Genomic DNA, 26,420 nt, shown 5'->3' with positions numbered 1-26,420 from the left:
ATTTAACTAGTTGTGTAACTCTTGGCAAATTTGTTTCCTCATTTGTAAAATGAAGAGATGAGGCTCGCTGATTACCAAAGAGCTTTCAAGGTATATCTGTGTTATTAAAATTTCATGGAGGAGTGATCAAGAAAAAGTGTTTAATAAGGCTGTTTAGGAAGGTAAAGGTGAAAAAAAAGTTGAGAATCACTGGTCTAGTAGTGTCAGTATATAGCAAAACCTCATCACCTCAACTCGTTTTAAAAACAAATAAAAGCTTAGTTATTTTCACAAGTTTCTATGTAGAGGCAATTAACATTTTATTGAGCACCTCCTCTCTAGTGGACACTGACAGGTGTCTACATTGTTTCAAATCCTTTATCTCCACTATTTCACTTAATCTTCACAATCAAGTCAATCATCCTTATTTTACAGATTAGGAGACTGAGGGTCAGATATTTAAAATATTTTATGCAAGGACTTAAGGCTAAAAGTGACTGCGCGAATAACTAGAATCCAGGTGTGACTCCAAAGCCGATTCTTTCTACTTCACTCTTCGGCTTTTCATTACTACAATATTCACCAAACTACTGCACCTGCTAGACCTGTAATTATGTAAAACACTAAACTTCAACGAGGTCATCAAAAAGACGCTAGATTATTGCATGAATTTCTTTAAGATGTATCTTAAATAAATGGGGCGTCTTATCGGTACACAAGAGTAGAGTTCAGAAGCCGTGATCCCTGGGATCCGAAGACAAAACCAGAATCAGCTGAGGGACGTACTGAGGAATTCTGACATTAGTCTCCACACATTATGGAGTTACACTCCGGCCGACAAAGATCCTCTAGGCCGCCGGACTTCTCGCCGTTGCAGAATAAACTTTGAGGACCCGTTGCGTAAGCGAGTTACTCAGTAAAAAAGGCGAGACCACCAGGGCTTTAGGCCTTGAGAAGAGGGGGCTGTCCTAGGGACCTCAGAGACATCACCACTTTCACTTCCAGCAGCCTCTGAGAAGGCAGTCCCTGTGGGCCTGATCCCTCCCCTGGTCTCTTTACTCACTTTTTTGATATTGGATTTGGAGGCAGGATGAAAGTCCTTCTTGCACATGAAGTTGGCGAAGGATTTCCCCATCTTGGAGCTGGAGCTGGGGAAAGCAGCAGCTAGATCTGTCGGGAACGTAAACAAACTCAGCCGCCTAACCGGAACTGCGTTTCCAGCAGCAGGGGGGAACTTCCGAGGTCAAAGGTGACAGCTTCCGGGAACTGTTGCCTCCACTGGCCACTCCTCCCTCTGTCGACCAGTCTCTTCAGCCAGCTGGGAGGCCAGGTGAGGGGCGAGCACGGGGGAGGGGCGTGCATAGTTGAGGCAGAAACCAGAAAGACCGAACAGCCGCGCGGCGCTGCTTGACCGAGGGGCTCTGGGGCCCAGCTGCGCCCGCTGCAGTTTGAGCGCCTCGGGCCGGAGTGCGGGGTGGACCGCAGCGCCTCTTCGACCGGAGGTGCTTGAAGCTCGAGCCCGTTACTTTCTGTGAACTCTAACTCGAGCTGCAAAAACTTCTCTGCACCGTTTTTCTCATCTGTATCATGTAGATAATAATTCCTGCCCTAACGGTAGTATGTTTGCGAGAATCCAACAATATGATGTTTCTAAAAGCGCCGAGTGAACTAAGAGCGCGTGAAATAGAAAGACAGCTCTGCAAGAACGGAGGCCCTATTTTGTCCCCAGCTGTATGGTGCTGGCGCCGAAAGACGTTCAATAAATATTTCTTGAATGACGAATACGCGTTAGGAGTTGGTAAAATCTCTCAAGGCTTCACTTCCTCAGTGGGCTAAGTGCCATTCTAACCAGGCGGCAAGTTTCCTTAGCTTTCCCTACGATCCCAGTTAGGCAGCTCAGATTACCTATTGCATCTTGATGGCCCTTGAGACTCCGCTTTTGAATGGACATGACTGCTACTGCAGCAGGTGATCCACCAAGTTCTCCATCAGGGAGATGTTAAGAATAAGCCTTGGCCGGGCACAGTGGCTCACGCCTGTAATCCCAGCACTTCGGGAGGCTGAGGCGGGTGGATCACCTGAGGTCAGGAGTTCGAGACCAGCCAACATGATGAAACCCCCGTCGCTTATTAAAAATACAAAAAATTAGTCGGGCGTGGTGGCATGCACCTGTAATCCCAGCTACTCGGGAGGCTGAGGCAGGACAATCACTTGAGCCTTGGAGGGAGAGGTTGCAGTGAGCTGAGATCGCCATTGCACTCCAGGCTGGGCAACAAGAGTGAAACTCCGCCTCAAAAAAATTAAAAAAAGAATAAGACTTTATAAGAAATTTCCTCTCCTACCAAATAAGAACAATAACAGCTTTCCTGTGTCTATTATGTAATCTGTACTGTGCAAAACACTTTATATGTTGCCTTAAGTTCTCATAACAGCCCATCAAATAGTATCTTTTATTTTACTGATGAGGCAGAAGGCATAGGGAAGAGAGAGATTAAATAGACTGCCAAAGTTATATAGTGATGGAACTAACTCCAGAACACAAATAGAAGGAGATACAGGACATAGGGTTGAAATATACAAAGAAAATAACAGAAGCCATCGTGATCTCTATCTACTCCTCACTGAGAAGAGGAAAACCCTTAGAAGTTCCAGCTGAAGTTTTTTCTTTAGCCATTTTGTTTTCTTTTTAAGGAAACATTTATTATATTTAAATTTTGTTTTTAAATTGCTAGCGTCTGCCTATGTAAAGCCATTCTAAGGTTTTGTCATTATTAAAGAAAGAAGGAAACTAAAACAATGTAACCATTCGGGCAGCAAAATAAGGACCTTTAGGTGTTCTATTACAACCGAAGAGTTAAGATTTTCCAAATTACAACTGAAGAGGTAATGTAGATATTAAAGTATACAATTGGGATTTATAAATTAAATATGTGAACTTTCTCCTAGAAATATCAGCAATTTGGAATTATATTGACATTTTGGTCTCAATCAGTGAGTCTGTTTCAAAATTTCTGTCTCATCAGAATTATCTGTGTATATTTTTTCTCAGCTCAAAGAAGACCCCCTCTTCCTTCCTTTGAGGAAGTACTTGGCACATAAGATTTTTTTCCATAAGACAAGTTCCAGCAATGAAAATACAAAGATTTGTAAGATATACTCCCAGCCCTCAAGGATCTTGTTGTCCAGTAAAGGGACTCATATATACACAAATACAGTAGAATATAGCCTTTACAACAGTAGAGCTAGGTACAGGGATTCCCAAATATGGAAGTGGTGAAAGGAAATTCAGGGAAGACTTTAGGAGAGAAAGGTCTTAGAGAATAAATTTGAACTATAGACTAGAAGGTAGTTCTAATTGTCATTTTCTTATTGATTTGTAGTACAAGATTGTGTTCCAAGTCATATTCTTACTAATTTTTGTGCTATAATATATGAAATTTAAAACTTGAATGAATAGCCAAGCATGGTCAGTCATGCCTGTAATCCTAGTGCTTTGGGAGACAGAAGGGGGAGGATCTCCTGAGTCCAGGAGTTCCAGGCTGCAGTGAGCAGTGATCACACAACTACACTCCAGCCTGGGTGAAAGACCTAGACCCTGTAAATCAAAGCTTTAATGAACATTGGATTTGGTAATAATATCCTTTGGTCATTGAGTAAAACCGTTTGTTTTTATATACTTAAAAGTATATATTTTTTAATTTTCAAACTTTTGTATAATTTTTAGTTAAAGAAAATGGAACCTTTTTCCTGTGACACATTCGTGGCATTACCTCCAGCAACAGTCGCTAACAGGATTATTTTTGGAAAAAATTCAGATAGACTCTGTGATGAAGTACAAGAGGTAGTTTATTTTCCTGCTGCAGTTCATGATAACCTGGGAGAACATCTTAAGGTAGGTGAAAATAAATGTTTTGTTAGCAATGTGCTTTTTAAAAGTATCCTAAAGCTATTTCTATAAATAGCAATTTGGAAGAAACTATAGAAGTTAAAATTGGGGAATTTAAATTTGAAAAATAAATGTGTCAGAAATAAACTCTGATCTTTTATTTCAGTGATTTGGAGGAAGTTGAAATAACAGTAATAAAAATTATCCATTCTTTTATTAACTATTTGAATGCTTTCCATATGCAGGCATGTTAGATACAGCAAGAGATTTAAAGTCAGCTGTCAAGACTGACTGTTCCAAGAGCTTAGAGTCTAGTATAGGAATACAATGTGTATGATTATACCCCATTATAAAACAGGGTGGTTTATATGCTTAATTTAAGTAAGAGCAGCATGCCGTGGCAGCAGAAGAAACAGAACATTTAATTCAACTTGGAGTTAGCTGGAGTTTGATGGACAAAAAGGATTCTGATTCTGAATTGATATAGGTTCCACTTGATATAGAATAGGAAAGTCATCCCAGACTCTGAGAATGAGTTTTATGACACATCAAAAAAGGGTTATTAGGCACTACGTTAACAGTATCAATATACATTTTATGCAGTACTATACACTTTAATTAAAGGATCCTTTGAGAACTTATTTTAAAAACCCATTTGGCCGGGCGCGGTGGCTCAAGCCTGTAATTCCAGCACTTTGGGAAGCCGAGGCGGGTGGATCACGAGGTCAACAGATCGAGACCATCCTGGTCAACATGGTGAAACCCCGTCTCTACTAAAAATTACAAAAAATTAGCTGGGCACGGTGGCGCGTGCCTGTAATCCCAGCTACTCAGGAGGCTGAGGCAGAATTGCCTGAACCCAGGGGGCGGAGGTTGCGGTGAGCCGAGATTGCGCCATTGCACTCCAGCCTGGGTAACAAGAGCAAAACTCTGTCTCAAAAAAAGAAAAAAAAAAAAAAAAAAAACCCATTTAACGTGGAACTTAAAATGACAGCTTCAAATTATGCTATTGTTGCTAATTCATACTTTTAAGATTTTATTGTATTGATATTCTAATATTAAAACATATTAATATTGGTTTTTTCTGTATACTATGCCATATTTTTTTGTTTTTCTAAGACCACTTATTCATCTGTGATACCATTTCCACTTTATCTCTTCATATTTAAATCTAGCCTATCTTGTAAATCAGTGTTTCTCATTCTTTTCATTGCTGTGGACATACCTAATGGATGACTTCAACATGTGACATGAGATTCCTATGGCAATACTCTTGTATTCAAAGGCTACCCTATGGGTACTTATATCATAATCAAGTAACACTGGACATTCAGGTTGAGAACTACTTCCTTAAGCTTCAACTCACATACATCTACAAAAATGTTTCAGGTTATTATAGCTGGAGACCCATCTTTCTCCTGAGCTTCAATAACACCTCATCTTTACTTCATGACCCTAATACTTTGTGCTTTATTTATCCTAGTTAATGTACAAGTTTTAGTTTCTCAAAAGTGAGATCTGTATCTGATTCATCTTTGTAACTAACATATCTCTTGGCAGAATTTTTTTTATAGGAAATGCTCAGCAAATGTTTGAATGAATATAATACTTTAGGGTTATTCTGAATATGTTTTAAGAGTAATGCCTTTTATTGAAAATTTCAGTTTAATTTTATTTCCTTTACCTCTTTCATAACAGTCTTGTCTTCTGACTGATTTTTTAAATTCTGGATTTTGATAACTTTTCTGGTTTTGTGGTTCATGCTATGACTTTTTTTTTTTTCTTACAGTGTACATATATAGAAATTGATCAAGTTCCTGAAACATATGCTGTTGTCCTGAGTCGCCCAGCTTGGCTGTGGGGGGCAGAAATGGGAGCCAATGAGCATGGAGTTTGCATTGGAAATGAAGCTGTATGGGGAAGAGAAGAAGTTTGTGATGAAGAAGCACTACTAGGAATGGATCTTGTCAGGTTGTTTTTTTGTTACATATTATACTATAGACCTTGTCTAAATTTGTAATTTTTGTATAACTCTTACTTGTTTTATTTTTCTATTTTTTAGGAGGCTTTGATACTTTGTAGTTTGTGTCAAAATATTTTAGAGTACCAACTTGCAATTTCTTGACTCTGTTTTATTTGTTTTCCTTATTATTTATTTTTTATTTTTTTTGAGATGAGATCACAGTGTCACGCAGGCTGGAGTACGGTGGTGTGATCATGGCTCACTGTGGCCTTGAATTCCTGAGCTCAAGCAATCATCCCACCTGAGCCACCAAAGTAGCTTGATTGGATCAAAGGCACATGTCACCAAACCTGGCTAATTTTTAACTAAAATTTTATTTTTAAGAGACAGGTTCTTGCTATGTTGCTTATATTTGTCTTGAACTCCTGCCCTCTAGCTGTCCTCCTGCCTCAGCCTCCTGAGGAGCTAGGATTATAGGCACAAGGCATCATGCTCAGCTTTCAGATATTATTATTTGGAAGAAGGGAAGAAGTAAAATTATAATTCATTGGAAGTACCTAACGTACTTTATCACACCTTAACTAATTCTCACCATAACCTCATGGGTTACTGTGCTCATTTTACAAATGAGATATCTGTGGTTCAGAGATAAAGTAACTTGACAGTGAATTACCAACTTCAAATTTGATGGGTTTGTTTCCATGATTCTAAACTGACTTCAGAAGGAAAAATTTTAAAGTTAGATGTCATTTCATCTGTTAACTTGAAAGAAATTTTACTTTAAATGTAAAAAATCTCATAAGCATGAAATTATTTAAGAAAAATAATGGAAATTTCTTTTAACCTGAGAACTTTATATTTTTTAGACTTGGCCTTGAAAGAGCTGATACAGCTGAAAAAGCCCTCAATGTCATTGTTGATTTATTAGAAAAATATGGACAGGGTGGAAATTGCACAGAGGGTAGGATGGCATTTAGCTATCACAACAGTTTCCTGATAGCTGATAGGAATGAAGCCTGGATACTGGAGACTGCAGGGAAGTACTGGGCAGCAGAAAAAGTTCAAGGTATGGGCAAATTTTTGTGATTCAACTTGTTTTGCAATTAATAAAATACACACTTACCTGTACATATTACATTTAATCATTTTCAAGATTGATAATCTAGTCCAATGAAGGGTTGATCTACAAGGGAAATTTAAAAATTTGAAAGAGCAGTGAAAAAGTGCTGTAAAGAGCTTTCGTGAAAAAGATAAAAAGGTAGCGTTACCTCTGGGAATATGAATTTCACATAACCTGTATATACTTTCATTGCTGCAGCTCTTGGCCGTTTCATAGTACTCTTTCACTTTAATAACCCCTTACCATTTCTTCCCCTTTAAACTTTGGGCTGCACTCCAAAATCTTACATGTAAGTGTGGAGGTGAGGAAATGGGAATGGGGTTAGAGACAAGTGTTTGTGAGTCGGTGGTTGGAAAAGCTATGCTGATATATAATAGTAAAACATAAACATTCTGTATCTTTGAATAAAACAACATTATTTGATTGTTGTAGAATGCTTTGATTTTTCTTTCTAATTTTCTTTGTGATCATATATTTCTCTCATTTTTCAAGTGAGGAAAGCCAGAGACAAGGTGATTTAAGGTGGTGAATGAATGACCTAGAATTTAAATCTTTTCATCTTGAATCTCAGTTCAATGTTTTTTCACTAGAACATAGCCTTATGTTTAAGCATAATCATGTGCTTCTTGGGTGTTTAACTCCTGGACTCCTAGTTTACTAGAGAGATAAGATATACATGTGAAAATGTTAAACAGTACATGAATGATACAGACACATAGGTGCTGTGAACATTTAGAGAACAGAAAGGTTATTGTGAGCTAGAGGAGTTCAGAAAGGCTTCACGAAGGTAGCCTTGAACTTTGGAGGATTTGGGTGTTATTTTTCAAAACAGGTAATTACCAGTTGTTTTGATGGACATTTTGTTTCATGTTTTGCACATATGTTTGTTGATATATAACATTATAGTTAGACTTTTTCCTCTTGTGATAATTGGCCTGATAATACCATTCAGCACTTTTATTTCATTAAATGTACTACATGCAAGAGAGAAATGAATGAATACATTTTGTTGAAAAAGCTCCACCTGGCCATCTAAAATGAACACTTTCATTGGATCTGATTGTCTAGCTATAGATTAACTTTGCCAACTGGTTTCCCTTTCTGTTACTAATTGAGCCCAAGAACTAAATTGTTAAATGGTAGGGAATTATTTATTAATGGAAAATTATTGGCTGGGCATGGCGGCTCATGCCTAGAATCCCAGCATTTTGGGAGGCTGAGGAAGGAGGATCACTTTAGCCCAGGAGTATGAGACCAGCTTGGGCAACACAGTGAGCCCTCAATTCTACAAAAAATACAAAAATTAGTTGGGTGGGGTGGCATGTACCTATAGTTCCAGCTACTCAGTCAAAACTCAACAGTAAAAAAAAATCCAGTTAGATAGGCAAAAGATATGAAGAGTCGTTTCACCCAAAGAGATGTACAGATGTCAAATAAGCACATGAAATGATGTTGAACATTATTAGGGAAATGCAAACCCCAATGAGATTTTACTCTACCTCTACCACAGTGACTAAAGGAAAAAATAGTGACATTACCAAATGCTGGTAGGAATGTGGAGACTGCATCATTCATACATTGCTAGTAAGAATGTATAGCCAACCACTCTAGAAAATAGTTTGTCAGTTAAAAAAAAAAAAAAACTAAACATGCAAGTACCATACAACTTAGCAATTGTACTCCTGTGCATTTATCCCAGAGAAATAAAAACTTACATATATTTACACAAAAACCTGTACACAAGTATAGCAACTTTTTCTCTGATGACTGAAAACTGGGAACAATTCAGATATCCTTTACCTTGCGAAAAAGTAAGCAAACTATCATACATTCATACCTGGAATACTACTCAGCAATAAAAGTAATAAACTATTGATATAGGCAGCAACATGGATGAATCTTCAGAGAATTGTGCTCAGTGAAAAACAAAAGTTTGTATATTATAGTGTTCCCATTTATGTAACATTCTTGAAATTACAGTTATAGAAATGGAGAACAGACTAGCTGTTGTCTGAGGTTAATGAAGGATTTGGGGTGGGAGATAAGTAGTTGTGGCTGTAAAAGGGCAACATGAGGGATCCGTGTGGTGATAGAAGTATTCTTTATCTTGACTATATCAATACCAATATTCTGGTTGTGATACTACCCTACAGTTTGGCAAGATGTTACCATTGGGGGAAACTGGGTAAAGGGTACACAGTATCTCTCAGTATCATTTTTTGTAACTGCATGTGAATCTACAATTATCTCAAAATAAGTTTAATTTTAAAAATCATTTATTTTTTTGAATATGTAATAGATGCATATGCACATGGCAAAAAATTTAGAAGTCTATATTTATATTTAAATAGTGATTAAGAATCATAATGTACAGATGCATGCTTTATGTTAAATATGACTTTTCTTCTCCCTTCTCCTCCTCTTCTTTGAAAATAGAGGGAGTTCGTAATATTTCTAATCAGCTTTCCCTAACAACCAAGATTGACCGGGAACACCCAGACATGAGAACCCATGCTAAGCAGAAAGGTTGGTGGGATGGGAAAAAGGAGTTTGATTTTGCTGCAGCATACTCCTATCTTGACACAGCCAAGATGATGACTTCATCAGGCAGATACTGTGAGGGCTACAAGCTTCTAAATAAGCACAAAGGTAATTTTATCATATAAATAATATTAGGATGACAAACTACATTTTGTGTAGATGTAATATGCAAGTGATAAAATCTGTTTTGGGGAATTATACTTAGTAAAAATATTGTTCGATTAAAATGGAAAAGATTTATTTATTATAAAAGCTATTTTTTGAATTATTTGTTTCCAAATAATTCCAGCAAAGTAAGCTTCATTTAGATTACTGAGTGGCAGATAATTGCTAAAAGGGTCATGCTACTAATAAAGATATGTGACTGATATACTCTCCTTCACTTGAAGGATAAAATGACTCTAGTTTTAAAAATTTTTTTGAGACAGTGTTTTGATCTGACACTCAGGCTGGAGTGCAGTGGTGTGATGTGGGCAAAACATTGAGGAATTGATTACAATAGTGCAGGACGGCTTGGTCTGGGGTTCAGGGCCACCAAGCAAGATTGTGGAGGGGCTGAAATCCAGCCCCACTATCTGCCCAAAAGAAGAGGCTCCTTTCTCTAATTTGCATAAAGGTTAGCTAGCTCAGGAATGGCAGTGGTGGCATGGAGATAGAGCAAAGTGGACAGATTTGGGATATACTTTGGTGGCATAATGGACAGGATTTAATTAATTGGAGTGAAGGTTAGATAGAGAAAGAGGTCACAAATAAATACCAGGTTTCTGCCGGGAACCAGTGAACAGTTGGAAATGCCATTTGTAGAGATAGACTAGATGGAAGATCTGAGGGTCAAGAGTATAGTTTTCTGTTTTACAAGAATCAACTCCTCTGAGATAATAATCTAACCCTCCCAGAAGGAATGATTTGCATCTTCCTTTGTCTGAGAAGACAACTCATCCTCTTCCCTTGCTGGGTTTAGAACCTCACCCAAAAGGTGGTGGTGATTGAGGGTGGACTGTGGGGTAGGAGTAGTCTTAGGAGGTGGGCACTCCCATCCACTTGAAATTCAAGATACTAACTCAGACCTGTAGCAAAATTAGACTAAGACTCTAGAATAAAGCTGATGCTCTTAGATATTTTGAGTCTTATTGACAGGTACACAGGGAGTGGCAAAGGAGATTTTTACATGAAGTTATGAGTACATTCCCCTGTATATATGCTTCTTTTACTTTTTATTATTAATGTTGTTTGGTCCTAATACGGCTATTTAAATAAATCCAATCTCAGTACAAACAAAAAGAAAAAAGTTTGACAATATTTTTAGAATGCCTTAACAGTATTGTTTTCAAAGTAGTTAACATCTTATTTATATTTTAATTTCCAAAAGAATATTTTATAATTTGAAAGTTTTCTATAAGATTTCTTAATGTTAGTTTATAGTTTTATAAAAAGGTAATCTAACCTATCTTTTCCCCCCCATGTTGATAGATAGGTATGTAGAAAATGCTAAAGCATGTTATACTAAGGACTTTAATTTTAGACTTACTGTAAAAGGAGAGCATCAGGAAAAATACCTAATGTATACTGGGCTTAATACCTAGTGATAGTTTGATCTGTGCAGCAAACCACCACGGCACACGTTTACCGACGTAACAAACCTGCGCATGTATCCTGGAACTCAAAATTAAAACAAAAAAAATAGTAAATCAGGAGTAACTGTTGCAGCAACACCTACTCCCATTTATTAAGTGCTTTTATCAAGGGTCAGATACTGTGCTAAATGATTTAATTATATTATTATTATTATTATTTGAGATGGAGTTTCACACTGTCACCCAGGCTGGAGTGCAGTGGTGCAATCTTGGTTCACTACAACTTGCACCTCCAAGGTTGAAGTGATTCTCCTGCCTCAGCCTCCCAAGTAGCTGAGATTACAGGTGTCTGCCACCACACCCAGCTATTTTTTTGTATTTTTAGTAGAGACAGGGTTTCACTATGTTGGCCAGACTGGTCTCAAACTCCTGACCTTGTGATCCACCTGCCTCAGCCTCCCAAAGTGCGGGATTACAGGCATGAGCCAATGTGCCAATCCTAATTATGTTATTTTTTAAGCAACCATGTGAAATAGATATCATCTTCACTTTACAAATGAAGAGACCATCTGTGTTTGTGCTCTTCTCCATGAAACTGAAAAAAATGAACTTTCTTATTTGTTCATATTTTTCTCTCAGCACCTAATTCACTATGTTGTGTGTGCTTAGTAGGTATTGAATATATTAACAAAGGTTTGTTAGCTGATTAGAATTAAATTGTAATTTACAGATAGTTTAACAAAGATCACTGTTGTGTACTTTTTGCTGGTAATAAACTTAAAAGCTCAGGAAATAAAATGAGCAGATATTCTATAAAAATGAAGAACAACAATGCATAATTAAGATGGAGAGGAAAATTCTAAGGTTTAGAGTAATTGGACAAAAGGAAGAAAAAAAGAAATAATTATAAGCCAATTTGCTACTGCATCATAATAATTCAGTTATATTTAAGAATTACTGAATCATGGATTTGAAATGCATACATGCTTATAGTAATAGATGCATCTGACACGAAACTTCCTTTTTCTCAAGTGTGAAGTATAGTTCATCCAGCTTTCTGTGCTTTGACAAGAGTATGTCTTTCTAATACTTTCACAGAAAATTGTCTACCAGCACATTATAGTTAATTTTTCCTATGATTTTTCTAGATAGAACAGCCTACCTCTCTTCTTTCTGACTATCCCTACCTGATAGCTATTAACTGTGCTGCATGTATATCCAAATTGAATCTGTATTCACTCAAGTATTTTAAATAACTAGCTTAACTTGCAATGAAATTACACCCTATGTTTTGCATTTATTTTACTGAACCCTGTCACTGCAGTCTCAATACTTAGTCAATGCTTGCTAGTGGATTACTCGAGTGATCATGTAAATCCTCCTTTAATTTTGAGAATTGTAGGTTTTGTATATAGAAAGTATTTTCATAATACCTGTATTATCACCGTATTATGGCTTTGACACTGTTTTCACTAAAACTTGCCATTTATAGAAATTTGGATTTGAATCATTTTTAAGGCTCACTAGGTGCTGAAGCTATGTGCCTGATAAATAGGTGTGGAAGACAGGTTTTTGCTTTGTTGTTTAGTTTTAACATTAAGGGCTGCTTTTAGGCACACCTTCTTTACTGTGTTTTTCCAAATAAACAGAAATATATTACTTCTGTAACTAGTTATCTATAAAGTCGATAAGTTATTTTTCTTGATTTTGAAGTAATGGCTATATTGTGGAGAAACTGGATAAGAGAATGTAGATTGTATAAGTCTGTTGTTATTAACATAAAATAGTTGGTAGCCTATATGATTAACTGAGGGAATAACAGGAGGTTATTTTATATGAAGTCAGTTTTAATTTGAAATTTTATAAATTACAATTTGGATACAGACTTGCTGTGAGTTTTTTCTTTTAATTCCCAATTATGGGAATGGGGCCGGGGGAGATGCTTGCTTTTCATGCTGTCTTTGTTTTCACAAGTTACTTCATTTTTCATTCTTACTGTCATTATAGCAGGGTTTTGAGAGAGGAAGGAAATACCTGTGGTTAATCAACCATGTTAAGTGAAAGTTGTTTCTTTAGAACTAATTGAAATATAATAATTAAACATTTCCATACGAAGTATCTAAAAATATCTGTTAGCAGAAACAATGTTTTGTGACTGATTGATTGATTGACAGGGTCTTGCACTATCATCCAGTCTGGAGTGCAGTGGTGCGATTATAGTTCACTGTAACCTCAATCTCTTGGGCTTAAATGATCCTCCTGAGAAGCTGGAACTACAGGCATGCATCACCACACCTGGCTACTTTTTTTTTTTTAATAGATGGTGAACTTGCCATGTTGCCCAGACTGGTCTCAAACTCCTGGGCTCAAGTGATACTCCTGCCTCATACTCCCAAACTGTTGGGATTACAGGTATAAGCCACCATGCCTGGCGTGTGTGTGTGTGTGTGTGTGTGTGTGTGTGTGTGTGTGTGTGTATGTTTTAAACTGTACTTGTTGGCCGGGCGCGGTGGCTCAAGCCTGTAATCCCAGCACTTTGGGAGGCCGAGGCGGGTGGATCACGAGGTCAAGAGATCAAGACCATCCTGGTCAACATGGTGAAACGCTGTCTTTACTAAAAATACAAAAAAAAATTAGCTGGGCACGGTGGTATGTGCCTGTAATCCCAGCTGCTCAGGAGGCTGAGGCAGGAGAATTGCCTGAACCTAGGAGGTGGAGGTTGTGGTGAGCCGAGATCACGCCATTGCATTCCAGCCTGGGTAACAAGAGGGAAACTTTGTCTCAAAAATAAATAAATAAAATAAAATAAACTGTACTTGTTACCATATGGATTTACCACATTCATTACTATTATTAGTAAATTGGTACCACTTCAGGGTAAAAAGAGACTAATGTATTTAATAAATGGGAGGCATACTAGTGCAGTGGAGTAGTTAAAATGCACAGAGCTTGTTATGAAGGAGTAGCTGGTATTAGACCAACTTCCTTCCAAGAATAACTATGAGATCTAGAGGGAAAAACCCCTGTTGTTGGAAGACATAGATGAATACTCAAAAGAGTATACAAAAGAGTAGAGATGAGGAACCTAGATCCTGGAGACTGAGAAAGACTTTGAGAAGAGCTTGACTTTCTGGGTCATGGTTTCTCAACGCAATTGTCAACTTCTAAGCAGCATGTAGGTAGAATGAGACATGATGCTGAGAAATCAAGCAGAAATTAGCTGCCAAGAGCCTTAAAAGCTAAGCAGAGATTTTTTGCAGCCTCATAAAGCCTTAGGGACAAAAATTGGATTGGAGGGCCAACCAAGAAGAAAGGACCTGGGAAATACCCCTAAGCTTTCAACTGAGACCCCAGAAAGGCTACTCCGTAGGAAGAGTAAGAACAAACAAGGGATAAATTAGTCTCAACATTTGGTCAAGAAAATCTACCTATATTCTGTCAGATTGCCAGAAGAATATTAAATGCTATGTGAAAGAAAATATCATGCAGAGCCTCTATAAAATTTTATTCAATCAAAAATTATCAGGCATGCTAAGAAATAAGGCCAAATGACTGAAAACGAAGAGAAAAAGTAGATAGAAGAAACTGACCCACAGGCTGCCTACACATTAGCTTTATTGGAAACAGAGTTTAAAATTACTGTATTTTATATATTCAAGAGAATTAGATAAAAAGATGGAAAATTTTATCAGGGAACTGAAGTCTGTAAAAGATAAGCAAATGGGAATAATACAACTAAAAAAATTGTAACTGAAATTAAGAATCCAATAGATTGATTAACAATGGGGTAGATATAGCAGAAGAAAAAAATTAGTGAACTGAAAGATGAGTAGAAAAGATTCCAATTCAAACAGAGATAAAAGCTTAGAAAATATAGATAAGAGTCTGAGAGGCATATATAGGATTCAGTGAAAAGGTCTCACATACATAAAATTAGAGACTCAACAGGAAAGGAGAGAGAAAATAGGGAAACACAAAACCAATAGTTGAAGGATACTGGCCAAGAATTTGTCCAAACTAATAAAAGTCATCAAGCAACAGTCTCAAGAAGCTCTACAAATCCTGAGAAGGACAAGTAAGAGGAAACCACACTTATGCCCATCATAGTAGGATTTCTGAGGGGAAAAAGAGAGAAAAATCTTAAACACATCTAGAGGAGGCTGGGCACAGTAGCTCACACCTATAATCCCAGCACTTTGGGAGGCTGAGGAGGGTGGATCAAGAGGTCAGGGGATCGAGACCATCCTGGCCAACATGGTGAAACCTCATCTCTACTAAAAATACAAAAATTAGCTGGGCGTAGTGCATGTCTGTAGTCACAGCTACTTGGGAGGCTGAGTCAGGAGAATAGCTTGAACCCAGGAGGCAGAGGTTGCAGTGAGCCGAGATAGCGTCACTGCATTCCAGCCTGGTGACAGAGCGAGACTCTGTCTCCAAAATGTGTGTGTGTGTGTGTGTGTGTGTGTGTGTGTCTATCTTTAAGGAACAAATATAAAGCCAATAGCTAACTTTTCAACAGAAGGGAGGGAATTCTAAAAACTGTAAAATGACAACTTTAAGGTGATGGAGAAAGATAATAACTACTAATTTAGAATTGTATATCCAGTGAAAATATCCTCTAAAAATAAAGGTGAAATAAAACAGAATTACTAGCTGATTGGCACTAAAAGAAATGCTAATGGGCATTCTTCAGGCAGATAGAAGCAAGGTACGCAGGAGCAACAGAAACAGTAAATACATAGGTAAAACTAAACAGACATTGTTGAAAATAATAGTAATTTTCCAACCAATGGCCATAGCTGCAGTGCGTAAAGTCTATTGTCCATGGATTTCATGGAGCACTATATTTTCCACAGATTGCTTTTGGCCAGTGACTGAGAGCTGCAGGGAAATGAAGGCAGGCGCATTCTAGGGTTACACAGGACTCCTCTAATGGCTGACTTGAATCAAGGACTCCCTGACAGCCTGGCCAGGCTTTCCTTAGATGGCACAGCAGTCTAGGATACCTCTCCAACTTCTCTTCCTTCTCTACTAAACTCAGATTCAGACTTGTATCATAGTCTGATGGTTCTCTGAGGCTTCCCAGGTTCCCACCCCATTTTCTGTAACAGTCATTCTCCTAAAATTCCTTGTACATTTGATCCCATGTTGTGGCATCTGCTTCTCAGAAGACCCAGATGAACACAGTAGAAATTAAAGTGCATCAGAATAGCACAAAAGATAGGAGGCAGTAATTGGAGCTAAGTTCTTTATGGGTCCTTCTTGTCTTAATTGGTAAGTGATAAAGAACTAATTTAAGACCAATTGTAGTAAGTCAAGAGAAAGTCATAAGATTTTTTAAAGTTTATAAATAATAAGCTAATGGGAGAACTGGAATAATAAATACTTGATAAATTATAAAGAAGACAAGAAAGAAGAAAAGAGACAAAGAATAGATGGGATATATAGAAAACTAATAATAAAATGGTCTACTTAAATCCAAATCATTAGTAACTATATTATATTTACAGGGCTTAATTTTTTCAATTAAAGACAAAAGCCTAGGCACAGTGGCTCATTCCTGTAATCCTGGCACTTTGGGAGGCTGATGGGGGAGGAGCGCTTAAACCCAGGAATTCAAGACCAGCCTGGGCAACATAGTGAGATCTCCATCTCTACAGAAAAATTTAAAAATTATCCAGGCATAGACCGGGCACAGTGGCTTACATCTGTAATCCAAGCACTTTGGGAGGCTGAGCTGGGGAGGATCACCTGAGGTCAGGAGTTGGAGACCAACCTGGCCAACAAGGTGAAACCCCGTCTCTACTAAAAATACAAAAATTAGTCAGCATGGTGTCACGTGACTGTGGCCCCAGAGGCTGAGGCACGAGAATCGCTTGAACCCAGGAGCCAGAGATTGCAGTGAGCAAAGACCATGCCATTGCACTCTAGCCTGACAGAGCGAGACTCTGTCTTAAAAAAAAAATAACAAAATTCTGTAAGGGCATTGGTATTGAGTATATTTTTGCATTAATTCCTTCTTCCTAGGGAGTTTTTTACCTGTTACAATGGCTTTGAAACTTTGCCTATTTTATATTTAAAATAAAATATCTTTCTTGTGACAGTGGAATGAATCTAATTGCAGTTGATACAAAGTTTGTTTATAGGCAGTCTCTTAATTTATGTCAAGACTAATATCTCATATATTATCAGTAGAAAAAGCAGTTCATATTTGCAAAGCATTTGTATATACATATGTATTTGATAATTTTAAAATTATTTCCCTAGGAAACATAACTTTTGAAACAATGATGGAAATTCTTCGAGATAAACCAAGTGGCATTAATATGGAGGGAGAATTCTTGACCACTGCAAGCATGGTTTCTATTTTACCTCAAGACTCCAGACTTCCTTGCATTCACTTCTTTACAGGGACTCCTGATCCCGAGAGGTGAAGCCACAAAATACTATAAACCAGCAAGAGGTCAGGGGATGGAGTAGAGTCATTAGTATGTTAATGATTTTGTCAGGATAAGTTTTTGTTATACAAATAGGACAATAATTTTTATGTATTTTCTGTTCAGTCTTTAATCTGCAATATCCACATATGCATAACTGTTCTCTTTTTATGGGAAGGAAATGTGAATAGTTTCTTGTGTGCATTATCCTTACTCCTTCTTCCTACAAATAGATTTAATATTGTTAAGAAAAGAAAGTAGATATTCTTACTCAGATTTCAGATATGATATTAGATAATTCATAACAGTAAAAAGGTTAAATGATGTACAGGATTTACTTATACACTCATATCTAGAAAATACATGTACAACTTAACATATCAATAGTTCCAGTTTTATTTAACTATTATTTTTTTGAGACAGAGTCTCACTCTATCACTGAGGTTGGAGTACAATGGCATGATCTCAGCTCACCGCAACCTCCGCTTCCCAAATTCAAGAGATTCTCATGCCTTAGCATCCCTAGTATCTGGGATTACAGGTGTGCAACACCACACTGACTAATTTTTGTGTTTTTAGTAGAGATGAGATTTCACCATGTTACCCAGGCTGGTCTCAAACTCCTGGCCTCAAGTGATCTGCCTGCCTCAGCCTCCCAAAGTGTTAGGATTATAGGCGTGAGCCACTGCACCCAGCCCAGTTTATATTTTAGGTAGTACTTTTGTAGACTATCTTGATTTAAGTCACTAGTATCTCACATTTAGAAATGATTTTATATTCACTATCTCTTAGTGTTATAGCCTTTCACAGTATTAAAAATATCCTCAAGAAAATAGAATCCTTTGAGTCCTCCTTTTGTTTTTTGACACAGGGTCTTGCTCTGTCACCCAGGCTAGAGTGGAGTGCGGTGGCAGAGTCAACACACTGTAGCCTTGAACTTCTGGGCTCAAGTGATCCTCCTCCCTTAGCTTCCCAAGTAGCTGGTACTACAGGTGCATGCCTGGCTAATTTTTAATTTTTTTGTAGAGATGGGGTCTTGCTATGTTGCCCAAGTCTGTTCTTAAACTCCTGGTCTCAAGAGATTCTCCCACCTTGACCTCACAAAGTGCTGGGAATTCAGGCATGAGCCACTGTGCCCAGTCTGTGTCTTTACTGACGCTGGCACTGATGTTTACCCCAAGTCTTAATTCTCAATGTGTAACATTCAAGGTTGTTCTTATCCTCCAACTGTGGAATTTGAAGTAGGAAAGAAAAACTATTACTTTGCTGACACTATGTGCCAGGTCCTCTGTTAGGTTCATGGGAATACAAAACTAAATAAAGTATGGTTCTCTGCCCCAAAGGAGACCCCAGTGTACCAGGGAAGACAGGCATGGTATAACTAAGGTGACAGGAACAAGTTAGTGTGTAGTATCATTAACAGAAACTTCTAATTAGAAAGAATCTTGGAAGACTTAGAATAACACTGAATATTTTTATATATTGACATGATAATTTAATAAAGACTCTTTCTTCTAGATCTGTTTTTAAGCCTTTCATATTTGTGCCACATATTTCACAACTGTTGGATACTAGTTCACCAACATTTGAACTTGAAGGCCTAGTTAAAAAGAAGTCACATTTTAAGCCTGACAGAAGACACCCACTCTACCGGAAACATCAACAGGCATTGGAAGTAGTAAATAATAATGAGGTATGCTAAATTATATTATTTGTTATATCATTAAGTATAAAGTTTGATTCAATCCGTATTTTGAACTTTGGAGTGTCAGCTTTCCTCCCCTCTTATAAAAAATACAGGTTTAGGAATAGTTTAGATGCTCAGACTATAGTAGAGCTATATTATTTTTATCTTTGGTTATGAATATATGTATTGCGAATCTTGTAGAGAAATTTAGTACATTTAACATAGTAACAGTAGCTAACATTTGTTGAGCACTTATGTAGTATTTTTACATGGATTATTTTATCTAATCTTCACAACCACTGTTTTGATTCCCCTTTGCTGATAAAGTATCTGAATTTAGAAGAGTTAAAGTAACTTGCTTAGTATATAACCAAAATTTACAAAGCCTCCGAAGAGCAGTTGGCCTGGTTTCTTAATGTAGTTTTCTTAATCATACAGCCCCAGATTAAAATTAATTGAAAGTGACTTAAAACCCCAGAGACTTAAACTAATAATGAGTTTTAGTTTTTAAAAAGTGATGCATCCTCATTATTTTAAAATGTAAGCATTATAGAAGAGTAATATATCACTCAAAATATATCTCTTCTCTAGAAATAAGGATTTATTTTTTACTGGCATAGACAGGTAATTTTATAATGTTCTTACCTATCCAGTCTGCTAAAGAAAAATAAGGATTTCTTTTTTTCTGGCATCGATAGGTAGGTAATTTTATTTTTATACCTATTCAGCCCAGAAAAATAATAGATAAGAAGGGAATGGAAAGTCTGCCTAAAGGCATCCATCCATTGACTCCCTGTAATGAAAAAAAACATTAACCATTTAAAATCTTTTCTCATCTGTTTCTACTACCTTCTGGGGTTTTTTCCCTATAATTCCTTTTACTTTGTCAAGGCATATACATTTACATTCTTTCCACACTAAAATGGATTAAATGAATTTTCCTCCAGGTAATTACTTATTTTTGTCTGCAGTGTTGGCATTGTTGCCACGCCTTTTTTTCCCCTCACCTATTTCACTTACGTTTAAAGCAGTGAGCTCTGCTAGACTTCCGATTTTTATTTGAAAATTTTTATTTTAAATAAAAAATTTAAAGCTGTAACTTTTTTTTTTTTTTTTTTAAGACGGAGTTTCGCTGTTGTTACCCAGGCTGGAGTGCAATGGCGCGATCTCAGCTCACCGCAACCTCCACCTCCTGGGTTTAAGCAATTCTCCTGCCTCAGCCTCCCGAGTAGCTGGGACTACAAGTGTGTGCCACCATGCCCAGCTAATTTTTGTATTTTTTTTAGTAGAGACAGGTTTTCACCATGTTGACCAGGATGGTCTCAATCTCTTGACCTCGTGATCCACCAGCCTCGGCCTCCCAAAGTGCTGGGATTATAGGCTTGAGCCACTGCACCCAGCCAGCTGCAACTATCTTAGCCTTTACTTAAAAAGCATAAAATGTTGATTGACAACATAAAGTAGTAGAAAGATAATGGAATTTGAGGGAAGAAGAGTGAAAGAGCTGGGTTCTGGTCCTGGCTCTGTAAGTAACTACTTTTGTGTCTTAGGGAGAGTCAATCTTATGGGTAGTTTTAATTTACATTTCTTGATAACTAGTAAGATTGAAAACCTTCTCCTGTGTTTATTGGTCATGAGTATTTCCTTTTAAATTACTTGTCTATTTTTTCCCTTAGGCTATTTTTCCATTGATTTGGGGTTATTATTTTTTTTTTTTTGCTTTAAATAGGCAAAAATATGTGAATATTCACTGTTTGTAATAAGGCAAAATTTTACCCCAGTTTATTGTTTGGCATTTAACTTGTCAGACAAAAATTTTAAACTTAGTCAATTATATGTATTAGTCTTTTGCTTTAAGGCACCTTAATTTCATGTTTCAAAAGGCCTGACTCACCTCAATATAAATATAACTTCTAGCATATATATATATATATATATATATATATATTTTTTTTTTTTTTAATTTAGTTCTTTAGTCCATCTGTAATTTACTTTTGTGTATTTCATGAAGTAGGGATTCTAACTTTGTTTTCCAAAAAGGTAATGAAGTATTCCATACCATTTATAGACAAAATCAATTTTTTCCCACTAATATGAAATGAGTTTCCTCAGAAAAAAACTGCATACAATTTCATATTGAAATTCATGTTAAATTAACAATCTTTGTTTTGCAGAGTTCTACCCCATAATGGTTCAAATTTTAAAAATTATGCTCACTTTCTAGTAACTTGTTACTTTTTATTTGAGACAGTCTCACTGTCGCACAGGCTGGAGTACAGTGGTGCAATCTCTGCTCACTGCAACCTCTGCTTCCTGGGTTCAAGTGATTCTTTTGCCTCAGCCTCCTGAGTAGCTGGGACTACAGGCATGTGCCACCATGCCTGGCAAATGTTTGTATTTTTAGTAGAGATGGGGTTTCACTATGTTGGCCAGGCTGGTATCGAACTCCTAACCTCAGAGGGTCCTCCCACCTAGGCCTCCCAAAGTGCTGGGATTACAGACATGAGCCACCACACCCAGCCAACTTTTTTCTTACATACTTTTCCTCTAGATAACTACTTCATAACTGATCATGGTGATTCATCAACAATTTAAAAACTGCTTCTTTCTGTAGGAGTCATGGATCTTTTTTTCTCCCTTTATTGAAATAATGTAGCAGTTATTGAGGAAATGTCTCCTTTTAGTTGATTTTTTCCTGAACATTACTATTCTGTTTTCTTAATCTGATACTGGTTTTAAATATAAAAGATAGAAATTGATAAAAATATTTCAGCCTCAGTTTTCAGCAACCTTCCACATACACAGTTCATACGAGATTTTCTATTCTCCTGTTCTTTTAGGTCTCTTACTTATAAACTAGTCTCATAATTATTTTTGTCTTTTCTACTAAAAATAATTAATAGTTTGGTATTCATACATTAACTCAATTTAGAGCAATAATTTCCCCAAAGAATTTTATTCTTTCTATCTCTAAAGAACAAGAAGGGTACCAAACCACAAGCAGAAGCCAGAATGAACAAACCTTATCTGTAGAGGTGGGTTGGAATTTGGTTAGATTCATTGTATGTGTATATGTGTTTATCTTTATATTTTTAATTGTTTAGGAAAAAGCCAAAGTAATGTTGGACTCCATGAGGAAACTAGAGAAAGAGCTATTCAGACAGATGGAATCAATCCTTCAAAACAAGCATCTTGATGTGGATAAAATTGTTAATCTCTTTCCTCAGTGTACAAAAGATGAAATTCAAATTTATCAGTCAAATGTTAGTTCTTAGTGATCATATGGTCAGCTAATATTAGTTCTTAGTGATCAATGGTCAGCAATCTCCAAAGTTATAATCTGTCACCTTGGTAAATTATATAAACCTAATCTAAGCAGATCTGATTATTCTTGGATAGCATTCAAGTGGTATCTTGACTATTAAAACTACATTGTTGCTGAAATACTCAGAAAGAAAACAATGGAACTGGATTAATGTATAGTGGGATACAGGTGTTATTTCAGGTGATGTATTATTTTCTTTAGCTGTAGTAACTTTGTCACGATAATTAAGTATTGAATTCTATATTAAGAATGAAACATTAAAATGATGCGTGGACTTATGTTTATTATAATTATTTAGTACCCTCAAATCATTTTCTCAGTTACATTAAGAAAGCAGATTTTCCGTATTCATGAAAAACATCTCAAGTGATGAGTTGTTTGTGCTTTAGGCAAATATTAACCAGCTCTAACAAGAAAAATTTCTAGATTTATACATTGTTAATACAGTATATTAGTTCTGCAAATGCACTTTTAGTAAACTCAGACATGCTGTTTGTCAAGATTTGGCTAACCAGTGAGCTTGTAGCTCTGATTATCTAGCATTTTTAGGGTCATTCTCCTTAATAGGCTTATGTTAATAAGATATATTTTTACAAGAGCTTATTTGGGAGATTAGAGAAAAAGATAAAAGAACCAAACCTTAGGATATATTGTTTCTGGGCCTGAAATCTCTCTCACCGTTTACTTCTGTTCACTCAGTGAAAACAGAAACAAGAATGAGGTAGTGGCAATGAAACAGAATTATTAGTATATTATGAACATGTTAACATTAAGAACACTATAATGCATTATATATTATGAATATTAAAAATGAGTAACAACTTCCTAAAGTTTATAAAACGTTTAGATTACATAAAGATTATCAAGTAAGACTCAAAATTGCAAATATAAACAAAAGAAAAATCCAACTGAAAATAACACTAAGTATTTTTGGGTTTCTAGATTTTTCATTTTGGTATTTGGTTATATTATCATATTTGCTAATTGCTATCAACACAATTAGGTTAATAAAGAAGTGGGTCATTATATTCAAAGAGTGCTCAGGAAGTTATGTTTTCAAAGTTCTCTCATAATACCATCATCTGCCTGATGCTGCTCTTGTCTAATATAGGGCTGACATTACAAAGGAAAAGATGTCTGACTCAAGTACTCACTTGATTCTGTTTGCCTTAAGTTTGGTTCAGGGATAGGCTGTCTCTACATGAAGACCCCTGGCCAACCCCTATAGTCCTCTTCTCTCTTTTAATAGATGAGGAAACTAAGGGCACACAGTTCATTGGTTTCCTCAGGGACACATGTGGGAATCTTATTTCCCTCTCTAGGGCAAGCATGTTGTCACCTTCCCTTTGCTGCCACCCTAGACTAAATTTGCACCATCTCTTACCTGGACCATTGCAGTTAACTCTTCTACACACTCTTTTTGTTCTTTATTTCCATCCACATGAGTCACTGCAGCCAGAGTAATCTATAAAAAATTTAAATCTGATTATGAATCCCCCTCCTAAAACTTTTTGAAAAGAGACTTTGTTTTTGGAGCAGTTTCAGGTTCACAGCAAAATTGAACAGAAAGTACAGAGTTTCCATATAGCCCCTATTACCACACATGCATAACCTCCCCCACTATCAACATCACAGTACCAGAATAGTACATTTGTTACAATTGATAGCCCTACATTGACACATTATCACCTGAAGTCCATAGTTCATGTTAGAGATCACGCTTGATAGGGTACATCCTATGGGCTTTGAAAATTGTAGAATGACATGTATCCACCATTATAGTATTATACAGAATAGTTTCACTGCCCTAAAAATCTTCTGCCCATTTATTCCACTCTCCCTCCAACCCCTGGCAACCACTGATCTTTTTACTGTCTCCATAGTTTTGCCTTTTCCATATGTCATATCATCAGAATCATACAGTATGTGATTTCTAAGGATTGTCTTTTTTAATTTACTTAGTAATATGCATTTAAGGTTCCTCCATGTCTTTTCATGACTTGATAGCTCATTTTAGTTCTAAATAATATTCCATTGTCTGAATGTCCCACTACTGAAGGACATCTTGGTTGCTTCCAAGTTTTGAAAATTATGAATAAACCTGCTGTAGATATCCAGGTGAAGGTTTCTGTGTGGACATGTTTTCAACTCATTTTGTGTAAATACTGAGGAGCACAATTGCTGGATCATGTGGTAAGAGTATGTTATGTTTAGTTTGTAAGAAACTGCCATACTGTCTTGCAGAGTGGCCAGCACTTTGCATCCCTATCAGCACTGAATTAAGAGCTCTTTTGCCCTATATTCTTGTCAGCATTTATTGTCAGAATTTTGGATTTTGGGATATATGATGTTGAACATCTTTTCATATCTTCTTTGGTGAGTTGTCTGTTTAGATCTTTTGCCCATTATTTACTCTGGTTATTTTCTTATTGTTGAGTCTAAAACTCTTTAAATGCCAAAAAGATCCCACTGATCTGCTTCATCTATATCTTATTACACCTTCAACCATTGTGTTTTACGTTTCTACTATGCTGCTCTTTCATGTCCTTGAATGTGCCTTCTTCATGGCTGTACTGTCTGTTTGTACTGTTCACTCCATGTGCTCCCATTTACATAATACTTTACATCCTTTCAAGTTTTGCTAAGACATGACTTTCTCAGGGAAGTTTTCCTCACACCACAAGGTCTCTCTTACATACTCTTAGAGGCACTCCTGATCACAGGTTAATCATGTCTAACACCTATTTTTCACAGAATAGAAGCTCCATGAGGATAGGAATCATATTTGTTTCCACTGTTGTATGCTCAATGTTCAGACTGTGTCTGGTACATGCTAGACTGCTCAATAAATATGTTAAATGACTGATGGGAAGAACTTAAGACAGCGCCTCTTCTCTGCCTGTGGAAATGTAAAGTTGAAGAAATTAGCTAGACAACCTATCTCCACAGCTTGGTATCCTTTGATAAGTCTCAGGTTAACCTGTCACCTCTTAGATACTGTGTATTATTTACTATTACTTAATAAGCCAGGGCAATAATATGAGTATTCTAGAGAAGGCTATTTTATTTGATATTTGATGAAAACATCAGTTTATATATGTTAATCAAGAATCAAATGTTTTGCTCTAGAAATAACTATGTAGCCTAGAATTTTGGAGAGTTAGTTTCTTCTACAGAAACTACAGAGCTAATGATTTCTCTTTTTCATTAATTAATTCATCCTTTTATCATACCAATTGCAGAAATTTATAATCTTCTCTTTTCTTGAAGAATGGTGATAACATTTATGATCCTGAACTTTTTTTCCAGCCATCACTCATCACATGACTATCTATGTCCAGTGGCCTAAAGTAATTTAATATTTTACATGAGATTTGAAGGGGTAAACACTAAGAGCTGTATTCTGCTGCATAACAAACATATTAAATACTAGTTTCACATTTTTCTTGCTTTAAAAATTTACTGATCACTAATTGTTGCTCTCAAAATGCCAAATACACGTTATCTTCGTCCAAAAATACTGAAAGCTAAGCACAAGCTAGGCATGGAGTTACTCATTGACAGTTAAGAAAACAATTGACTCTGCACATCAAGAGGTCTCCAGTTAAAAAAATAAAAAATGAAAAAAAAATTGACTATGCTGAAGAAAAAGATACAGGTTTTAATCTATTTTTTATCACCCTTTTTCTAGCTATCACTATACATATTGAAAATGATGAAATGTATGAAAAGGACTCTAATGTCATATCAACTCATTCATAAAAGTGTTTATAGAATGCGTAATTCGGAAACCCTGTTTGCAGAACCCAGAGTCATGAAGAATAAAACAACTCAGGAAACCCCACTCAGGAAACAACTTAAGAAAACACTGAGAATGTATAGAAAAGACCTCTATAATGGCTTTTGCA

The 26,420-nt window shown here is 36.5% G+C and overlaps 2 protein-coding genes across 4 annotated transcripts in view; one reads left to right on the top strand and one right to left on the bottom strand.

The window, feature by feature from the left end:
- Positions 1 to 1,172, bottom strand: part of CIRSR (corepressor of RBPJ and splicing regulator) — a 47,949-nt gene extending 46,777 nt beyond the window's left edge. Inside the window, 1 exon segment of the mRNA XM_078327382.1 lies at positions 1,043 to 1,172. Coding sequence (XP_078183508.1) covers positions 1,043 to 1,114 — 72 coding nt within the window. The 5' untranslated portion in view covers positions 1,115 to 1,172.
- Positions 1,173 to 1,224: 52 nt separating this feature from the next.
- On the top strand, positions 1,225 to 26,333 carry SCRN3 (secernin 3). 3 transcript variants are annotated; one of them, XM_078327376.1, is made up of 9 exons: positions 1,225 to 1,309; positions 3,704 to 3,871; positions 5,655 to 5,836; positions 6,695 to 6,894; positions 9,385 to 9,597; positions 17,331 to 17,493; positions 19,019 to 19,193; positions 22,164 to 22,222; positions 26,204 to 26,333. In XM_078327376.1, exons 2-8 carry the CDS (start codon positions 3,713 to 3,715, stop codon positions 22,218 to 22,220), a joined length of 1,149 nt encoding a protein of 382 aa, XP_078183502.1. In that variant the 5' UTR covers positions 1,225 to 1,309; positions 3,704 to 3,712; the 3' UTR covers positions 22,221 to 22,222; positions 26,204 to 26,333. The 3 variants fall into 3 exon arrangements, with proteins under 3 accessions (XP_078183502.1, XP_008996930.1, XP_078183503.1); XM_008998682.4 differs by lacking the exons at positions 22,164 to 22,222; positions 26,204 to 26,333 and adding an exon at positions 22,292 to 24,629; XM_078327377.1 differs by lacking the exons at positions 22,164 to 22,222; positions 26,204 to 26,333 and adding an exon at positions 22,292 to 24,629 and having other exon boundaries at positions 1,283 to 1,309; positions 3,795 to 3,871.
- Positions 26,334 to 26,420: the final 87 nt, after the last annotated feature.

This window comes from Callithrix jacchus, chromosome 6 (assembly GCF_049354715.1).
Source record: "Callithrix jacchus isolate 240 chromosome 6, calJac240_pri, whole genome shotgun sequence".
NCBI classification, from domain to species: Eukaryota; Metazoa; Chordata; class Mammalia; order Primates; family Cebidae; genus Callithrix; species Callithrix jacchus.
Note: the sequence above shows the minus strand (reverse complement) of the source record. Positions and strands in the feature narration are given on the sequence as shown.